At 51.8% G+C, this 20943-nt stretch overlaps 1 protein-coding gene across 1 annotated transcript in view; it reads right to left on the bottom strand.

Annotated features, from left to right (window-relative positions):
* Positions 1-20943, bottom strand: part of FAM178B (family with sequence similarity 178 member B) — a 94591-nt gene that overhangs the window by 30242 nt on the left and 43406 nt on the right. Inside the window, exons 8-11 of the mRNA XM_065928870.1 lie at positions 14712-14793; positions 14290-14466; positions 13985-14082; positions 1328-1415 (exon numbers count right to left, since the gene is read on the bottom strand). Of these exons, the coding sequence (XP_065784942.1) occupies positions 1328-1415; positions 13985-14082; positions 14290-14466; positions 14712-14793 (445 nt within the window). The remainder of the gene's footprint in view (positions 1-1327; positions 1416-13984; positions 14083-14289; positions 14467-14711; positions 14794-20943) is intronic.

Raw genomic sequence — 20943 nt, 5'->3', positions numbered from 1 at the left:
CCCAGGCCCCCCAGGCCTCCCCCGACCCTACACCCTGGGCTGGTTGTGACCCACACTGCCTCCAGGGCTCCTAAACCACTGCTCTCTAGATCCTGCATACTGCAAGGAGGTTGCAATCAGAGCTTTCTGGAGAGAAGAGGGAAGAGGAAAGAAGACCCTTCCTCCACTACTGTGCCCAGCATGCCTGACATGGGGCAGAAGGGCCACTGACAGCGGGCAGTGTTCACCTTTGTTGCTCTTCCACCTATAAATGTCACAGACGCCGGGGCTGGGGAGGAGGGAATGGGAGTCGGAGGTCAGCAGGTGCAGTTTCTGTTTGGGAGATGGATGGTGGTCCTTCAGAATGGTTAGAGCTCTGCACTTAAAACTGCTAAGATGGGGACTTCCCTGGTGCTAAGTGGCTAAGACTCCAAGCTCCCAAGGCAAAGGACCTGGGTTCAATCCCTGTCCAGGGAACTAGATCCTGCATGCTGCAATTAAAGATCCTGCATGCAGTTGCTGGGGGGGAAGGGACAGTTAGGGAGTTTGGGATGAATTTGTACACAGTGCTATATTTAAAATGGATAACCAGTAAGGACCCCCTGTATAGCACATGGAACTCTGCTTAATGTTATGTGGTTACCTGGCTGGGAGGGGACTTTGGGGGAGAATGGGTACGTCTATATGTATGGCTGGGTCCCTCTGCTGTTCACCAGAAACTATCACAACATTGTTAATCGGCTACACCCCAGTATAAAATAAAAAGTTTAAAGTTTGGAGGGGGAAAAAAAAAGATCCAGCATCTGTAACTAAGGCCCGGTGCAGGCAAATGAATAAATATTCCTTGGCGGCCCAGACAGTTAAATATCTGCCTGCAGTGCAGGAGACCTGGGTACGATCCCTACGTCGGGAAGATCTTCTGAGGAAGAGAATGGCACCCCACTCCAGTATTCTTGCCTGGAAAATTCCATGGACAGAGAAGCCTGGCAGGGCTGCAGCCCATGGGACGCAAAGAGCTGAATACGACTGAGTAACTAACACACACACACACACACAAATTGTTAAGGTAGTAGAAAAAAAAAAAAGAAAGTTAAAATAGTAAATCTTATGTATATTTTACCACAGCTTAGAAAAAAAGCAATACCTGCTCCCAGCTCATTGCTTTATCCTCAGTGGCTGGCACAGAGTAGGCGTGCTGAAAGTGACTGTTAGATGCAAGGATGTGAGCAAAAAATGCAAACCCACCTTGAACTCCCCTGGCCTGAGGCTCCCAACCTTCAGGAAAAATGGCAGGAGGGGCTGGCCAGGTTCCCCCAGCCCGCAGAGGATGCTTGAGGCAAACACTTACCTGGGTCTTCTCCTGCCAGAGAGGGAGCCTCTCTTGCTGGTTCAGCAGCCGCGCCATGATCAGGAGGCTGAGCTGGCCTCGAAGCTGCCTGTGGGAGAAGGGGCAAGAGAGACTGAGGGGGTGTACCCTGTGAGGGGGGGTGGGGGTTCAGGTCTGGAGGTGGGCAGGGAAGTGTAGGACACACATGGAAAGGTGAGCAGGGAAGGGCCCCTCTGTCTGGGGAATTTCAGCTTTCTCCTTTGGTTTCCAGCATTTATGATATATTTTAGAAGTCATAAAAAACATGCCAGATGGGAAAGTTTAAAAATAAGCAAAAGAGAATAATTAATGAAGAAAAAGGTGGTGATTTCAGAGGCTAGCATAGTGGTTCTTTTCTTCTTAGTTTTTTTTCTATATAGGTCTGTGCTACACAGAGATACCGTGCATTCACTTCTGTAGAGACCATTGTCTTTTTTTTCCTTTGCAGCGTTAAGATCTTTCAGTCCTGGGAGGTGGTAGGAGGTGCGTGACCGGGGCTGGTGAGGCCACATTTTGTTGTTTTTTTCCCACCCAGTATTCAGTGACTTTTCTTTGGAGAGTCCCTTCACTTCCACCCCCAGCCCAGATTCAGTTTCCCAGGCGGGCACGTGAGCCGAGCCTGGCTCATCAGCCCCTGAGTTCAAGCCACCGCGAAGGGGCCTCGGGGTCTCGGCTGGGACCAGTAGAGTGCGTTCTCTTCCAGCAGGGCCACTGCTCTGCTGGGAGGGGCTCCTACAGTCACTGGCGGCCACCCTGCCTCTCGGTGGGGCTGGGGCAGCAGTGGGGGAGGCTGGAGGATGAAGCAAGTAGAGACAGAGCCCTCCCTGCCTGAAGCCTCCAACTCCCAGACCCATGCAGTCGGTGGGTCGGGTAGCTCAGCCAATAAAGTCCCCTTTGCTTCTTCAGCAAGTCTGAGCTGTGCTTCTAAGTCTAGCGCCAGTCCTGACTGATTTCCTCAGGGTGGAGCGGGTACCGGTTCTCTTCTGGAGTAAAGCCTTATAATGGGGATTTCAGGTGCTAATGTTTATGGCTCTGAATTTTTTCTCTATTTTATTTTTTAAATTATGAAAATATGATAACACATTTACAGGAGACTTGGAAAATACAGAACAAAGTTACATATAGCTCCATGATATATTTGGAAAAGGAAATGGCAACCCACTCTAGTCTTCTTGCCTAGAGAATCCTGTGGACAAAGGAGTCTGGTGGGCTGCCGTCTAAAAGGTCGAACAGAGTTGGACACGACTGAAGCGACTTAGCAGCAGCAGCAGCCACAATATATTGGGGCTTCCCTGGTAGTTCAGTAGTAAAGAATCCACCTGCAACACAGGTGACCAGGGTTTGATGCCTGGGTCGGGAAGATTCCTTAGAGAAGAAAATGGCAACACACTCTAGTATTCTTGACCGGAGAATTCCACAGAGGAGCCTGGCGGGCTACAGTCTATGGGGTCACAGAGAGTTGGACATGACTTGGTGACTAAACCACCACCACCACCACCACCACTATTATTACAATTATTTTTAAGTAGATTAAGATTTTAAATCAGAGATTCAATATCAAATTCTCAAAAATTAATAGAAGGGATATACAGAAAAGTAGAGGGATACAGTAGACCTGAAAACACCACGAACCAATTCAATAGAATTAAGATTTACATAATTTTCACACAAGTAGGATACAAATTCTATTCAAGTTTCCATAGACTATTAACAAGGAGATACTGGAACATATCCAGGGACATAAAACAAGGTGCAAAATTTTCATGGTCTAAAGGTATTAAAATCATAGAGTCTGTTATCAGTGGAATTACATTAGAAATCAGTATCAAAAGATATGTGAAAATAACCCACATATTTTCTAGTGCAATGTGACATTTACGAAGAGAGATCTTTGACTTAGTCGGGCTCTGGCTTTCATGGGTCCCTGAGGGCTGGGGTGAGTAAAGGGTTAGAAGAGGGGAGTAGAGACCAGAGGATGGGACTGGGGGTGGCAGTGGCCAGGAGAGGTTGGAGGGGGCGACGGGAGGAGGGGTGGGGGGTTACATCTTCCTCACACTTCCACACACTTGTGGCCCCCACGGGCAGCAGAGGTCAGCCCCTGACATGGATTCTAATGTGGTCACAATCTCTTAACTCCAGGGGAAGCAAAGGTGAGGTCCTAGGGCCGGAGGAAACCAAAGGAACGTGGTGGAAAACACTTGGGTCAGAACCAGCTCCATAGAGGAGACATTCCCTCGAGTAGCAACACTGCTGGAGGGACCCCACGGGCACCCCCACCCCTATCCTGGAAGGACCCCACAAGGAACAGAAGGGTGGCACATGGGGACGGTTAGCTGCAGACAGCCTTCGGAAATGACATTTCCCTAAAGAAGTACTTGGGGGGGGGGGCAGGACTGAGCCTGCAAAAACGGGGATCCTGCTAGTTCTGTTCGCATTTTGGGGTTTTTTTTTCTGGTCGCACCACATGGCTTGCAGGATCTTAGTTCCCCGACCAGGGATTGAACCTGTGCCCAGCACTGAAAAGTGATGAGCCCTAACCGCTGGACCACCAGGGAATCTCCTCCTCTCGTTCTGGGTGCTGCATGTGTTGGACTTGTGAAAACTCGCTGAGCACACATTTACAGTCGGTGTTCTGTTTGTACGCTCCAACTCAATAAAACGATTACTTAAAGCAGTCCAGCGGGGTGGGGGTGGGTAAGGATTGCCCAATTTAGCCAATGAAAATATAGGTAGTGGTGGTCCTTCAGTCGCTAAGTGGTGTCCAACTCTGTGACCCCATGGACTGGCAGCAAGCCGGCCTCCCTGTCCCTCACTATCTCCCGGAGTTATAGGATGATATAAGATGCCCAGTTAAATTTGAATTCCTTATAGATAAGGAATAATAATATGCCACAGACAAGGAATAATTCCTTAGCATAAGTTCCTCCCATGTGATCTTTGTGTTGCATCTGGCCTCCCTGAGAGGGATCGGCCATCCTGGACTGGGAAGGGCTGCCATTAGGCAGCGCGGGGCCCTCTCTGACCCCGGTTCCCTCTGCAGAGCGCGCCAGTGTTCCCACCGACCACCTGAGTCCTGGGGAGAGGTAATCCCACATGGACTCCGCCAAGTGACAGAAAGCAGAAGACCCTCTTCCAGCGCCCCCCTCATACCAGCCTCCGACGGGTGAAGGCAGGCAGGGCCCCGCCCCACATCCGGAGCTCCACCCCGTCTCTCCCTGGGCTCCGCCCACCATCGCCGCACTGTCGGCCAGAAGCTGCTCTCCAGCTGTTCCCCCCAAGCCTGGCCCGGAAGCAGCTGGGCCAGAGCACTGTGGGAGGTAGACGGACCCTCCAGCCCCTCCAGCCGCTGCTGCGGGGCGAACTTGCAGCGGGAGTCAGAAGTCCAGCACCTGGGCTTCATTAACCCAAACCCGAGCCTTTGGGAGCGCTCTTGCCCACAGCGGGAGGGGAGAGGCCGACCCTGGATGGGGGTGCAGGCAGAGCCAGGTCTGGTTCCAGGAGGGAAGAGGCGGACAGAGCTGTTGTCCGGGGGTGAAAAATAAAGAGAAAAGCACAAGAAAGAGCACCGAGGGGGCGAATGGATGAAAGAAACCCGCATCAGAGGGCGGCATTCCCTGCTTGCCTTTCATCCCCACGGCCCTGCTCTGCCTTCTAAACCAGTCCCCTGCCCTCTCAGCTCCCACTGGGACACACAGACAGGGAGACAGGACCGGTTTTCAATTTTACACTGAGAAGTTACTGGACAGAGGAGGGAAAGCCAAGACTCAGCCCAAACACCACCCAAACTGCGCAGGGCGCAAGCAGGGGTGGGGGGTGGAGAAGGGGGTGGGAGTGGGGCGAGGCCTGCGGCTCTGCGGAGGTTGACCCCACCCGGGAGGCCTCCCGGGAACTCAAAACAGGCAACTCAAAACAGGCGGACAAAGGAGGACGCAGAAGGCCCTGGAACCTTCCCAGCTACTGTCATATAAGGCAACGGGCTCAGCCCACTGCGCTCACACCAGGCCAGGCCCCTGCAGCGGCCTGCCTTCTCCACCCCCGTGGGCCGCTGCAAGACCAGGACGCTGGATCAGCACGCGGAGGGGCCTAAGGCGCCGGGAGGTTTGGAAACGACTTTTCCAAACCGACAACAGAGCCCAGTGGGACGTGGAGCGCAGGCGCTGCTTCCCAGCCTCCAGCCCCTCTCCCCTCAGCTCCTGCGAGGGGAAGCCTGCTGGGGCTCGGGGGAGCAGCAAAGGCCCCAAGCCCGCGTGGGCCAGGACGATGCCAGGACCACCACACAGGTCAACGCAGCCCCTTCAGACGGGAACCGGGCCCTGCTGAAGCTGAACTGCCCGGGAAGGCCATCAGGCATCTGGCCAAAGGTGTGAACGGCCTTTTCCGTGTCTCCAGGGCAGTTCAGGAAGCAACCACAGCGGGCCGGTTCGTGGTGGAAACACTGCCCAGCACCCTGCCCCGGGGTGTCGGCGGGCCTACCCCTCCCGGGCCGCTCAGGCCACCTCACCTGGCACTGCCTGCTCTCATGCCACCTGCCCCTCAGTCCTTCCCCTGGAGTCTCCTGTCTTGCATGTGAGCACGTGTCACCCAGGCAGGCAGATGGGGGCCTGGGCTCACAGGTGGGGGTCGCCTCCTCAGCCGTCTGCCCAGGCATCTCACACCCCCTGGGGCACTCACAAACATGGACACAGCACAGGACGGACAGGAAGAGAAGGCGGCATGCAGACAGCCTCGGACCCATGCAGGGGGCTCCCACCGGGCAACGCCAAGGAGCTATGATTGCTGGCTTTGCCATGACTGACGCCCACAAGTGCTGGCCATGCCAGGGGAGCCAGATACGAAACAGAACCCTGTACGGTCCCACTGGGACCTGAGTCTGAAGCCCAGCACAACAAATCCACGGGATGAAAGCTGCCGAAGTGGCTTTTTTTGCAGAGGCCATGCCTGGGACAGGTCCAGGGACCTTCTAGGGGAGCAGGTGACTTTCTGGCTGGTGACGCAGTGGTGGCTGCACAGACACCTGGCGCAGTGCAGTGTCCACTTCTGACATGTTCTCTCCTGCGTGTACATCACAACCAAACAAGAACCAGGTTCACTCAGACAGTCACATCCGGACTGCCAGCCTCCTCTCTCCCCTCCTCCCTCCCTCTCTTTCTCTCTTTCTGGTATGATGATGAAACCTAGACCCCTAAAAACACCTGAAAAGTCACCTGGTCTCATGTCCTGGGACCCGCATATCCGTCCATTCAGTCAGGGCCTCCACATACTTGGAGAAAAGTCGCCAGGGACTTCCCTGGTGGTCCGGTGGCTAAGACTCTGCGCTCCCAGAGCAGGGGGCCTGGGTTTGATCCCTGGTCAGGAAATTAGATTCCATGTGCTGCAACTAAGACGCAGCACAGTCAAATAAACAATTATTTAAAAAGTCGCCATACTTCACACACTATCCCTTCCCCTGAGCGCAACAAGCTACTCTTCTCTGTCTTCGGGAATCTTTGCCGTTCTGGGTGGCCTCTTCTGAAAGCCCTTGAGGTTGCTGACATTCTCATTAAGCAAGGCGCTCAGAACTGAAGTGGACCCTTATTTTGGGGGGAGCCCCTCAACGCTACGCTCTTGACAGGTTGAGTCCAAAGTCTAGTTCTCACGTCTGGCTGTCAAATCCCATTTCCTAGACCCTGTTCTCCACTGTGCGGCTCGGTCTCTCCCACTCAGCCCATCGTTATGGTCTTTTGAGATCTTCGAGGATCTTTGCTGTCAGTTGCCTTCATGTTATGCATGAACCCGACCACTGTTCTGTTAATGGCCTCGTTCAAGACCTTGGGTCTGTGCTGGCCAACCTGTCAATGGAGACAGAGCTCTGGGTGCCGCCCAGACCTATCCTCCAGGCAGACTCTGATGGCCAGTGGCACCTTCTGACAATGAGTCCGTCTAACTGGACATCACTCTTCAGCCCACGCTTCAGCTTGCTATGTTATGGCAAGATAGGATATTCGTCTCCATCAAATGCCCTACAGAACCCAGACAGCCCTCTCCAGGGTATTCTGCTTAGCCTATCAAAAACTAAATGAGGCTAGGCTGGTATGATTTATTCTTAGGAATCCTAGAAAGCAGGGCTTCCTTTTCTATGTATGTGCTCACAAGCTTTCCCCTGGGGAGTTCTGTTGAGGAACACGTCAAGTCCACAGAGCTGAATGAAGAAGAGCACCCTTCTTCTTCATCCCCCGGGGAGCTCTCCCTTCCCCAGAGGTCTCTGTGGAGTCAGGGCTCCCCCACATCGTGCAGGACAGACATACGTGAAGGGGACCTCAACTCATCCCACCCAGTTAGATGCTGCCATCCGGTCTCCCCCTGCTGTTACAGGCTGCAGTCCCCTTTGATCAATACTCCAGTCCAGATGAAAAATTAGGCTCCTTCACAAAAGAAAACAGAAACAAAACATGAATTACGTGGTGTTGTTCTCTCTTCACCAGGGTTATCATTTCCCTGTCAACCCAGAAGAGGCCTCCTGGCATCACGAATAACTACACAGGAGACGTCCCAGGTAGTCCAGTGGTTAGGACTCCATACTTCCATTGCAGGGGGTGTGGGTTTGATCTCTGGTCAGGGAACTAAGATCCCATATACCTCTCAGTGCAGCAGAAAAAAAAAAATTATACAGAAGCTCCTTCTGTGGGCTTTAGTTATTCCCAAAAGAGCTGTCACCGGTTCGTCGGGTTCATGTTATTTTTCCATGTGCCTTGCCTGTGTCCCCTTCCTTCTCTCTTCCATATCGTTCAAGATCAGAGATCATGCATGATGAGCTTTGGGTGCAGACCTTGCTGTCTCTAGATATTAATACTTCCTGCTTTTTCCCTCACTGGGTCCATTTGCAATCCATGTCCAAAGTCTTACTGTAGGATCTACTGGCCCAGATGAGCCACTTTGTCTTTGGAGTCTGCTACTGAAAAATTCTTGCTCTCTCTGCTTTTTGAAGTCTGCCCTTCAGAAGCCAGCTCTCCACAAGCAAGCTCCCTCTTCTGGACCAGGATTCCAGGGACCCAGAGTTCGAAGTCACAGTCCCTGTCCTCAGGATGCTCACATTCCAAGGGGGCACCAACAACCAAGTTTCTGCATCCGGAGGTTTCTACAAAGAGAAGCTGCCTCCTCAGAGCCTAGTCTTGGGGGTGAGAAAGCGTCGACCAGGCAAAGAGGCTTTTCGGCAACGAGGGAACAGGCGTTGAAACGTCGGAGACAACTGCTCCTCGTGGGTTTGTGTAGCGGCACAGCTTCAGGATAGGACTGGAGTGTGGGAGCCTGCAGGGGCCGGGGGGCTGGGGAACGTGGAGGGACGTGACAAGCAGGCAGGAAGGCCCTAGTGCACCAGGCAGGGCTGTTTGAATTTCATCCTGGGCATAGAAGTCCGAAGGATTTTAAGCGAAGGAGTGACAGGGCCAGATGTGCACCAGAAGCAAGATCCCGCCGCAGGGCAGCATGGGGACGGTCAAACTGGCAAGAGATTGGAGACTATAAGTTGCGGCCAGCCTTGGAGGGTGACGTGGAGACGCGACGGTTGTGGGAGAAGGGGCTGCTTTTTACTCTCATTTTTCACTGCTAAGCTCCACTTTGCCTTCAGCATAACAGCACATCCTTGGTTGAGGAGGTCGGGGAGAGCGCGGGCATCACACCAGTGTTGGTGAGTGTTCTTGATCTTTTGTGCTTAACTATTCGGCAGAGATAGTGGCAGCCCTCGTACAATAATACGCCCTCCTCCCCAGGGTTGGTCTGAGCCCAGCGGGGCAGCCGCCTGCGAGGGAGGGGACAAGGCCACCAACACGGGGGCATGGTGAGGGGAGGGGGCAGCTAACTAAGACCACAGGAAACACAGGGCAGCTGTGGAAGAGAGTTAGGAGCTCTTTCCGATCCAGTGTGGAACGGCTGCCAAAACCTGCGCTGAAGTGGAAAGAGGGGCGGGGAGGACAAGCTGTATGCAAGAGCAGATGAGACATGGGGACAGGCTGGGTGGCACAGGCGTGGGGGCAGGCGGACGGGTGCGTTTTCTAGAGGCGCTTCCTGGTCCTTGTTAAATTTTGTCCAATTGGAGTGCTTTATCTATTTAGAAAAAAGAAATACAAATTCTAAATAAATGAATAAATAATATCCACCCTGGTGAGGAGCCCTCTTTCTCAGCAAAGTGCTCAACAGCAGGGTTTACCCTACTTGGAGTGTCTGTTCGAAAGCAGGTATGTCTGTTCCACGATATTCACTCTGAGTATTCAAGAAGCATCTGCCAAGGGCAAGGGAGCTCCAAACAGACGCCCTCCGAAAGACACTGACTCCTGGAACCTGAAATCGCAGTTTGGCTAACAGATGAAGGATGTCATAAATTCAGGATATGACAAAAGCAGTTTCAAATCTTTTGGGAAGTGACGGATTATTAAGACTGAAGAGAATTGGTGTTGGGTCACTGGCTCTTTGAGGGTGGGGAAAAACATCAAGTTAGATCCCTGTTTTGTACCTACAAAAAATGGATTCCAGATGGGATTAGGAGCCAAGAGAAACAAAGTTATATAAGTACTGAAGGAAAATAGAACACAATATTTTTATGCTCTTGGGGTGGGGAAGGCCTTCCTTTTCAAGCTAGAAAAAGTCAATTACAAATCAACCCTCTGTACTATGCATGGTAACTTTTCTGAAAATCTGAAGCTATTCTGAAATGAAAAGTTTACTGAAAAAGCAAAAATAATCATTTTGTGAAACGATAAACACAAAGGTTTAAAAAAGACAATTTACAGGCTTAGGAGAAAACATGGTGCCCAAAACATATGTACTAAGCAACTTACAAATCAATATAATTAAGAAGAAGAGGGACTTCCTGGTGGTCCAGTGGTTAAGAGTCTGCCTTGCCATGCAGGGGATACAGGTTTGATCCCTGGTTGGGGAACTAAGATTCCACATGCTGCAGAGCACCTAAGCCCGACGCTGCAACTATTGAGTCTTCATACCACAACTAGAGAGTCCATGAGCTGCAACAAAAGGTGATGCAGTGAAGATCCCACATGACTCAACTAAGATGAGATGCAGCCAAATAAATAAACATGTAAAAAAGAAGAAGAAAAATTACCAGATAGAAAAATGGGTGAGTAATATCAAGAGACAATTTACACCAAAGGAAACACAGAAAAAGATTCTCAGTTTCACTGGCAACCAGGGAAATGAAAATTAGAATCACAGGATGAGACTTTTCACTTACCAGAGTAACTAAAACTTAAAAGCAACACTGAGAATGAGAGTGTTAATAAGAGTGTGGATAAACAGGCATTTTCACGTCTATTATTAATTAGTACAGCTTCTTTTTTGGAGACGAAATTTTAAATATTCATACTTCAGGATTGCAGCTTCAAAGAACTTATCCTATTGAAGTATTTGCTTAGATGCACAAGCTTGCATACTGGACAAATATCATAACCAGGGAACGGCTGTGTGCACAACCAGGGAATACTATGCAGCTATGGAAAATAATGCAGTTCATCTCACATACACACACACTTATGTTCAGGCACACCTTGGAGAAATTACAAGTTTGGTTCCAGACCACCACAATAAAGCGAATACTACAATAAATCAAGTCACATGAATTTTTTGATTTTCCAGTGCATATAAAAAGTTGTTCTTAAACCTACATTACAGGAGAAAATATTTGCAAATGATGTGATTGGCAAGGGTTTAATTTCCAAAATATACACACAGCTCCTATAATTCAATAACAAAAAACTCCCAAACAATCCAATCGAAAAATGGGCTGAAGATCTAAATAAGGCATTTCTCCAAAGAAGATATACAGATGGCAAATAGGCACATGAAAAGATAGTAAATATTGCTAATTATTGGAGAAATGCAAATCAAAACAACAAGGTATTGCTTCACACCAGTTATAATGGCCATCATTAGCAATTCTGCAAACAATAAATGTTGGAGGGGGTGTGGAGAAAATAGAACTCTCCTACACAGTTGGTGGGAATGTAAATTGGTGCAGCCACTATGGAAAACAGCATGAAGGTTCCTCAGAAAACTAAAAATAGAGTTTCCAAATGATCCACCAATTCCATTCCTGGGGATATATCCAGACAAAACTATAACTGGAAAAGATACATGGACCCTTATGATAATGGCAGAACTATTTACAATAGCCAAGACATGGAAACAATCTAAATGTCCATCAATAGATGAGTAGAGAAAGAAGATATGGTACACATATACAATGGATACTACTCAGCCATAAAAAAGAATGAAATGATGCCATTTGCAGTAACATGGATGGTCCTAGAATTACCACACTAAGTGATGTAAATCAGAAAGAGAAAGGCAAACGCCATATGATATCACTTTATGTGGAATCTAAAATATGACACAAATAAACATATCTACCAAACAAAAACAGACTCACAGACATAGAGAACAAACTTATGTTTGCCAAGTGGGAGGAAGCTGGGGGGAGGGAAGTACTGGAAGTCTGGGATTAGCAGAAACAAACTGTTATATGTGGGATGGATAAACAAGGTTCTACTGTATAGCTCAGTATATATATTTAATATCTTGCAATAAACCATAATGAAAAAGAGTATGAAGAAGAATATACATAGGTATAACTGAGTCACTTTTCTGTGAAGCAGAAATTATTAGTAAACAAAACATTGCAACTCAACTATAATTCAATAAATTTTTTTCAAAAATTGTATTAATTCTGTAGTCTATTAGTGTGCAACAGCATTACATCTGAAATAATAATGTACCTATCTTAATTAAAAACATTCCATTGTTAAAAAACTCTATCATCTGAGCCTTCAGAGAGTGAGTCCTAATCTTTTCACAGTAGTAATATCCAAGATCACTGATCACAGACCATCATCACAAATATAATAATAAGGAAAAAGCTTGCAGTATTTTGAGAACTACCAAAATGTGACACAGAGACATGAAGTGAGCAGATACTGTTGGGAAATGACACTAACAGACTCGCTCAATGCAGGGTCGCCACAAAGCTTCACTTGGGAAAAATGGAGTATTTGTGAAGCGCAATCAAATGAGGTCTGCCAGTATATAGCCACACTTACATACATGTAAGTAAATATACATACATGTCAAAGTGAAAACAACAAACAAACCACATGGCCTGAGCTGGAGCACAAGGGGCCCTGGAGGCCAGGCTCAGCCCTCCGCACTTCTCAGTGCAGGCGATGGGGAGCAAGGCCAAGCAGAGCCATGACAATCCGGTGCAGCCGCAGAGCAGACAGGCTGCGAAGGAGGAGCTGGGACTGTCTGTGAAAGCTTCGGCTCACCCTGGAGGGGATCCAGGACAGCCTGGTTGGAAGGTGGGAAGAGGTGTCATTCTAGGTGGTGATGGTTTTTCTTTAGTTGCTGAGTTGTGTCTGACTCTTCACCACCCCATGGACTGTAGCCCGCCAGGCTCCTCTGGCCATGGGTTCTCTAGGCAAGAATACTGGAGTGGGTTGCCATTTCCTTCTCCAGGGCATCTGCTTGACCCAGGGATCGAACCCAGGTCTCCTGCACTGGCAGGCAGATTCTTTACCGCCGTGCCGCCAGGGAAGGGCCATTCTAGGTAGGAGCAGCTGCAAATAGACCTAGAGAGGAGAGGAGGGAACGTGGGGAGAGGCCTGCACGGGGCAGCGAGAGGGACTCCCTGGGCTGTGCCCTCAAGTGGGAGAAGGAAGGAGGGGAGAAGGGAGCCTGGAGTAGGTACAGAAAATTGGTTCTTATCTTCCTGCAGGCTAAGTTTGTTTGGCACATTCATTCATTCAAGAAGAATTTACAAAGTGCCAACAGTGTGCCAGGCTCTGTTCTGGATGAGGGGTGATACGACAGTGACCCCAGTAAGGGGCCTGCTCACTGGAGGGGATGAGGACGAGAGGCAGCCACGAACAAGGAGCAAGCAGGACCTCCTCGGTGGTCCAGCAGTTAGGAATTCGCCTGCCAGTGCAGGGGACAGGGGTTTGATCCCTGGTCTGGGAAGATCCCACATGCCTCAGGGCAAATATGTCCATGCGCCGCAACTACTGAGCCTTCGGGCTGCAACTGCTGATGTTTGAGCCCCTAGAGCCTGTGCTCTGCAACAAGAGAAGCCACCACAATGAGAAGCCTGCTCACCGCATCTAGAGAAAGCCCTCTTTCAGCAAGGAGACCCAGCGCAGCCACAAATAAATTTAAAAAAAAGGGAAACAAATATAAAGAAATTTCTGGCCGAGATCAGTGCTGCGCAGAAAATAGAATAATGATTGGAGAGTTTGAGAGGGAGGCGCCAAGGGGATTGATGAGGGGACACTGTGCAGCTAACGTCTGAATGGCGAGGAGGAACCCTACCTCCATGAGGACTGGGGAGGGAGCAGTCTGGAAGGCAGATGGGGATGCTGCTGAGTCTGAGGCTAATTGCACAAGGCAATTGTTTTGCTAATAAGACCATGTTAAGAAAATGAGGCTTTTTTTCCCATTTGGTAATGAAGTCATTAGTGAGTTGTATTTTTAGTTCTTGCTCCTGGGTTTTTGACATTGGGCATGAAGGGGAGGCCTTGGGGACTTCCCCCACACTCCACAGGGCGTCACCGGGGTGGGGATGAGCCTCAGAGGGCGGGGAGATGGAGGTGGAGTGGTACCCACCTGCTCCGGGGGCTCACGTCCAGGAAGAGCTGCACAAGTGCCAGCAGGTTGTGGTGGTGACCGGACGCTCGACTCAGGGCCCAGCACAGCTGCCGGAGCTGCGGGGTGAGAGGGCATCCAGGTGGGCTTTCCAGAGGCAGGCGCCTCCTACCCTGACCGCCCTGCCAGCCCACTCAGCAGGGAGGCCCGGAGAGCAGAGGGAGGGTCACGGAGGCCAGGTCAGGGGAGGACCGCTGGAGCAGCGTGGTCCCTCCTTGGGGGCCTCAGAGGTGAGGCTGAGGCTTTGACTCAGGGGCCCACAGCACCTGTTCCGGCCACTCGCGGATGCTCTCCAGGAGCTGCAGCAGGAGCTGCTGGAGGTCGGTCCTGGGCAGCAGGCGGAGTCTGGTGTCCAGGCCAGCACGGCACAGCAGCCCAATCAGGTCCAGAAGGTCCTGGTCGGTGTAGGCCCCTGGCTGGGCCAGCGCGCACAGTGTCAGGAACTGGAGAGGAGAGAGCGCGAGGGCAGGGGTGCCTCCCTGGCACTGTGAGCCCCCAACTGTGCTAGGAAGGAGCTGAGAAAAGCAACAAGGCCTGAAGTCGAGCCTCCCGGGGTCGTCAGGGGCAGGCACAGGCGTGGAGGGAGCCAGCTTCTGCAGCATCGATCCTGGCAGTCAGCAAAGTGCCTGTGACGGTGCCCAGTGGGAGCCACTGAATCTGATGCTGAGTGGGTCTGGGTGGGACTCACCTTACAGATGTAGTTCAGGCTGCTGTCCAACGCCATCTCCTGGAGGGTGTCCTGCTGTTCACTGCGGCTCAGGCTGGCCTCGCTAACGTAAGACAAAAACGAAGGGAAGCAGTCAGAGGCAGGTACAAGGGAAGAACTGAGGCAGAGGGGGAGGCCGTGCTGCTGGAGAAGAGAGTTCTCGGATGATCCATTCAACCCAGGGCCCCAGTGCCCTGTGTGCGCAGGTCTTTCACTTGTCCAGTCGCTCAGTCGTGTCCAACTCTTGTGACCCCAAGGACTGTAGCATGCCAGGCCTCCCTGTCCATCACCAGCTCCCGGAGTTTACCCAAACTCATGTCCATTGAATCGGTGATGCCATCCAATAATCTCATCCTCTGTTGTCCCCTTCTCCGCCTGCCCTCAATCTTTCCCAGTATCAGGGTCTTTTCCAATGAGTCAGCTCTTCGCATCAGGTGGCCAAAGTATTGGAGTTTCAGCTTCAGCATCAGTCTTTCCAATGAATATTCAGGACTGATTTCCTTTAGGATGGACTAGTTGGGCCTCCGTGCTGTCCAAGGGACTCTCATGAGTCTTCTCCAACACCACAGTTCAAAAGCATCAATTCTTCGACACTCAACTTTCTTTATAGTCCAACTATCACATCCATACATGACTATCGGAAAAACCACAGCTTTGACTATATGAATCTTTGTTGGCAAAGTGATGTCTTTGCTTTTTAATACGCTGTCTAGGTTTGTCATAGCTTTTCTTCCAAAGAGCAAGCATCTTAATTTTGTGGCTGCAGTTACCATCTGCAATGATTTTAAAGCCCAAGACAATAAAATGTCACTGTCATGAACACAATGAAAAGGTCATCCACTGCTATGTAACAAATTACTCCCCCCAAATGGAGAGGCTTAAAAACAACCAATACATATTATCCTGTGCAGTTTCCGAGGGTCAGGAATCCAGAAGCAGCTTAGCCAGGGGGCTCTAACTAAGGGTCTCTGGGGAGGCTGCCCCCTAGGCTTTCGTGGGGGGGGTGCCTGCTGTCAGCATAGGCTTGACTGGCCTGGAGGAACTGCTTCTCAGGTCACTTGGGGGTCACCGGCCTCAGTCCTTCCATGGAGCTTCACCCCAGGGTCCCCTAACTTGCCCCAACTTTCTCTAAAGTGAGTGATCTGACAGAGAGGAGATGCCCTGCAACCTTTTAGAACCTAACCTTGGAGGTGACATTGCCTCTGTGGTCTCCCCTGGCCACGTGGGCCAGTCTGACTCAGGGTGGGAGACAGCTGCACAAGGGGTGAACACCAGCTTGTGGAGTCACCGGTGCCTCTCGGGGGCTGGCATCTCGACACTGTCACTCCAGGAGGGCCCCCAGCTTTAGTTTTCTGGGGCTTGGAAGCCTGAAAAATCATACTCCAATGCTTCCTGCAAAGTCTTCCTCAAAAGCATTGTTTAGAGTTTCCTTGGTGGTCCAGCAGTTAAGATTCTGCCTTGCAATGGAGGGGACAAGGGTTCAATCCCTGGTCTGGGAAAATCCCACATGCTGCAGAGCAATTAGGCACCACGACTACTGAAGCCTGTGCCCAGAGCCCGAGCTCCCCAACAATGAGAAGCCTGCACACTGCAACTACAGAGTAGCCCCCACTCGCCACGACTGGAGAAACCCTGCTGGCAGCAACAAAGACCAAGTGCAGCTAAAAACAAACAAACATAAATACGTAAGTAAAATAAAGGAAATTCATTTAAAAGCATTCTTTGTCCACACAGGTATGGTGAGTCTGTGCATAAACGGAAAAGTACACTCCGCTGTAGCTCATGTCAGGTTAGCTTCCAAAGTCTGCAAGTAAGGTGAAATTAGACTGAAAGAGATCTTCAATAACCCCTCCAAAGGTGTTCCACTACCATGCTGTCCACAGACAAGCCTGGCATGGCCAGATTCCTCTTAGCAAACAGCCTGGATGAAGCCAGAGGCCAGGGTCACATTTAAAACACCCTCTTTAAAGACCAGAGTCACGCACAGTTTGGCGAGAGCCCTACAGGGAGGCAGCTGCTGGCAGCACAGCAGACTCACATCACCCTCTGCACAGGCCTGCCACACGCTCCGCAGGTGACATGCCGAGCTGGGGTGTCCTTACTCAACGATGCTCTTTCTCTGGCCACGTGTGTATTGTTGGCATCAAATAAGTGAGGTGGCTTTTCAAAACTTAATTTGCTATTTATTTTTGGCTGTGCCGGGTCTTCCTTGCAGGGCGTGGGCTTCTCATTGCGGTGGCTTCTCTCACGCAGAGCACAGGCTCGTGGCACAGGCTTCAGTAGGTGCAGTTCACAGGCTTGAGAGCACCGGCCCAGTAGTTGTGGTACACTGGCTCAGCTGCCCCATGGCATGCGGAATCTTGCTGGACCAGGGATTGAACCCATGTCCCCCTGCATTGGCAGGCAGATTCCTAAACACTGGACCACCAGGGAAATCCAAGTAGGATGACTTTATGACAAGTCTCCCTTTGCCGTCTCTTCCACTCCTGCAATCTTACTAACTAGCTTGGAGTTCCTGATAACAAGGGACTCCCTACAATTGAAGTCATCAGTGACGAGGACAACACTGCCAACAGTAACAGCCTCTGGGGTCGCCGCCCTGGCCACGGTTCCCAGATGCTCCAGTGAACAGGCTCTGCTCTTCTTTACTTGTCTATGTTGCTTCTCGGAGAGGGAAGAAAAATGCTGTCTCTAGGCACCCAGGAAGTCGGTGTCAAAAATCACTGCTGGAGTGGAGGGGTGGGGCGAGGCCTAGATAGGCCTGGGCTGGGCCATTCTCCAGGCCACTCTTCCTCAGCATTTGCGAGGCCAGAGAACACGAACAGACGGGGGAGACTGGGGCTCATGCACTGGGCCTGTGTCAGAGTCGCAGGGGAGTCCTGGCTTATACCTGTCCGTGAGCCTGCGTGGGGCCATGCAAGCATGGGAGGGAACGCTTTTAGATTGCCCGAAGAGGCGGGAAGCCTCAGAGCCAGCTTTGTGACTCTGCCCAAGTGGAGGTGGCTCTCAGACAGCTCCGTGCTGCCAGGGGGAGAAAGAGGGCAGAAACTGTGGGCTGGTGACTCATCTTCTCGGAGCTGGGGAAGGGAAGTGTGTCTGTGACAAGGGTCTCTCCTCCTGGGGATGGACAGAATGCCAGGCTTTCCAAGTGGGAAGGATACATAGCCTCCCTGCTACCCACCCCCCCAACCACCCACCCCCAGTGCACTGTGCCCCAGTGTCTCCCCAGGCTGCCTCTGCTGGGAACAGCCAGCAGGCAACGTAACGGGTTCCCCTTCCCTGCCTGCCTCTCTGAGGAGCCGCTCGCCTGGAACGTGGCATCTGAGACTGCTATTCTGGGAAGTGGCATCGGCTGATCCCTAGGCCTCCGCCGCGGAGAAGAGGAATTCACAGTCTAAGGAGTCCACTCCTCTCCTGGACTCAGCAGGTTGGAATCGAGTTGAGGGTCCCACCACCAGCCCCACCAGCAAAGCAGCTTTCCCCTACCCCCACCTCCAGCCCCAGCCTTGACACCGGCCTGGCAGAGTTAGGGTTCCTGGCCCATGGCCAGCACCCAGGAGCTATAGTTTGGGTTGCAAAGGTGTTGTTCTCCACTCTTAAGAGAAGCGTGTCGGCTTCTATATTTGTTTTCCCCTGTTACTATTTGAGAAAAAAAAATAAAGTGAAAGTGACCCTCTGCTTCTTCTCCTTGGGAAGACGGTAAAACCGAGAGTCTAGCTGGGGGTCAGGGGCCCACCACACAGCCTGTGGGCAGGGCGCACTCTCGGGCTGGCACTGCTAAACCAGACCAGAGCTGTCAGCTGGGCTCTAGTGACCGAGGTCAAGGCAATGAAGAGGAATCGATGCTGAGCTAATGGGGGACGGCGGGGAGGGGAGCAACTTTTACCTGGATCCAATTACTCTGTCCCAAGGCAACTGCCCCCACACTTGACAGGATGCCCTTTCAATGGATTGATTGTCATTTATTTAGCCCATTGGCCTCTGCACCAGGCTTCCCTCTCAGGGAACCCAGTGGATGAAGGCTACCAGCCCCAGGCAACAGCAGCGGGCTGCTGGTCTTCAGTGGCTGGACCTGTGATCTGGGGCTTCCTAGGTGGCGCAGTGGTAAAGCATCTGCCTGCCAGTCCAGGAGACACAAGAGCTGGGAGTTCGATCCCTGGGTCAGGAAGATCCCCTTGGGTAGGAAACGGCAACCTACTCCAGTGTTCTTGCCTGGACAGTTCCATGGACAAAGAAGCCTGGTAGGCTACAGTCCAGGGGGTCGCAAAAGAGTTGGACACAACTAAGCGTGCACACACACCCACGACCTGACCAGGGCTCTTCCTCTGGGCTTCGCAGTCAGGGAGCAGCCCAGGGGACCAGCCACCGCTCCCTCTCTTTCCAGGTGAGACCAGGGACACCTGATGAACAGTCTGTATAGCTGAGTGTGGCACTGGTCCCCTCTGAGGATGCTCAGGCGCTCGTCTGCTTCCTGTCCAAGCGTTCACACTCTGGTTCCTCCTCTGCTGGCTGTCTCCCTCCCCAGGCTCATCACAGGGCAGAGGGCAACTCTATCTGCAATAAAGCAGACGTCAGACAATGCACGTGGTCTGGCAGCAGCAGGGCTGTTTCCTTCTAGAAGAAAATCTTGAAGCATTCGATGAGATGGTGATGAGCTTCAAGGAAATCTGAGATTAGGAACAGCCAGTGAGAGACCCGTCTTTCTTGTAGAGACTGGAGAGATGGCCAAGCCATGGGCTCACATGTGCCCTCATTTCCAGTCTCGGCCATGATAGCGTGTGGGTGCCTCAGAGGAGCCCTGGATGGGGACATCCCTGGAGGTCAACAGAGAGGCACCTGGTGCGGAACTAAGGGACACGGGATGAGCTTCTGAGGATGAGGACGATGCAGAGAGGAGCGCCTGTCCCGAAGATGCTCTTGTGGCCCATGGAGCTGTGAAGGATGCCACAGCCTTGGTGGAGGAGATGCCAGAACTTTCTTGATGTTCCCTGACTGCTCTAGAAGAATCTTCCAACCCTGAGACACCCCGAGTTTCCCAAACACAGAAGCAAGCCAGCACTTCACCATCCCCCACCCCAGGGAAGTCATGGGAGCGGTCTCTCCTGGACCTGTTTGCTTCTTGAAAGGAGGCATATTCCCAAATGAACGCCTCTAGGCTGAGTGGCTTGGCGGGTGGTCCCAGCCCCTCTTATAGAGCTGCAATCTGTACAGGGGGGCAATCTTAAAGGGGCAATCCATTGGCCAGATGCTCTGGGCCAGTTTTGAATCCTCAGTGGAGAGCGTGTGCCAGCAGCCATCCCAAGGTGGGGGGCCCAAGGAAAGGGGCAGGGGTGTCAGAACAGCTGTCTGGGGCCACGGCACTCTGGGCCTTGCCCTAGGACCACAGGGCCCTGCCTTGCTCCCACAGGGTGCTGAGAAGCTGGAAGCCTTTGTGCTGGGGTTTCGCTCTCAAGTATTTGTGCTAGCGTGCTCAGTTGCTCAGCTGTGTCTGATTCTTTGCGACCCCATAGACTGTAGCCCACCAGGCTCCTCTGTCCATGGGATTCTCCAGGCAAGAATACTGAAACAGATTGCCCTTTCCTCCTCCAGGGGATCTTTCCAACCCAGGGATGGAACTCCGGTCTCCTGAGTCTCCTGCATTGCAGGCAGATGCTTTATCGCTCAAGTGAGCCATCCTGAAGTACGTTAAATGATGCATTGAAATGGCCACACTTCCACAGATCACCTGGCCCTGGGGGAAGGGGGAAGTTAGGGGGTGTGGCTCTTTGCAGAGTAAACAGGGAGGTTAAGAGCCTCTAGGGCCACCTCATACTTTCCAAGTGGACACCAGGTGTGCACCCCTTTCCAAGTGGTCGGAAATTGCTCCTCTGAATCCTCAGCCCCTCCGGGCCCTCCCCTTCATGGATATTTGTTTTTTCTGAGTGTAATTCTCTCCCTGATTTCCTCCTAGAAGGTGAGTCAATTGAAGCTCCGCGTTGGGGAAGAGGCAAGTAACTTATTACACCTGGTACGAACGAGGGGGGGGCGGGGGCGGGGAGGGGCAGGACAGGCTGGCACAAGCACAGGGTATTTATAGCAGAGCGAGGGCGGTTTGGTCTGGTTTGGCTTGGCAGACAATTACCAAACACAGTGGTGCAACAGGTTCTTGAGAAAGCTCTGGCCGTGCCCTAGAGGCACGTCCGCCCACCACAGCCGGCCCCAGGGCTAGTTGGCA

This window comes from Muntiacus reevesi, chromosome 3 (assembly GCF_963930625.1).
Source record: "Muntiacus reevesi chromosome 3, mMunRee1.1, whole genome shotgun sequence".
Taxonomy (NCBI): Eukaryota; Metazoa; Chordata; class Mammalia; order Artiodactyla; family Cervidae; genus Muntiacus; species Muntiacus reevesi.
Note: the sequence above shows the minus strand (reverse complement) of the source record. Positions and strands in the feature narration are given on the sequence as shown.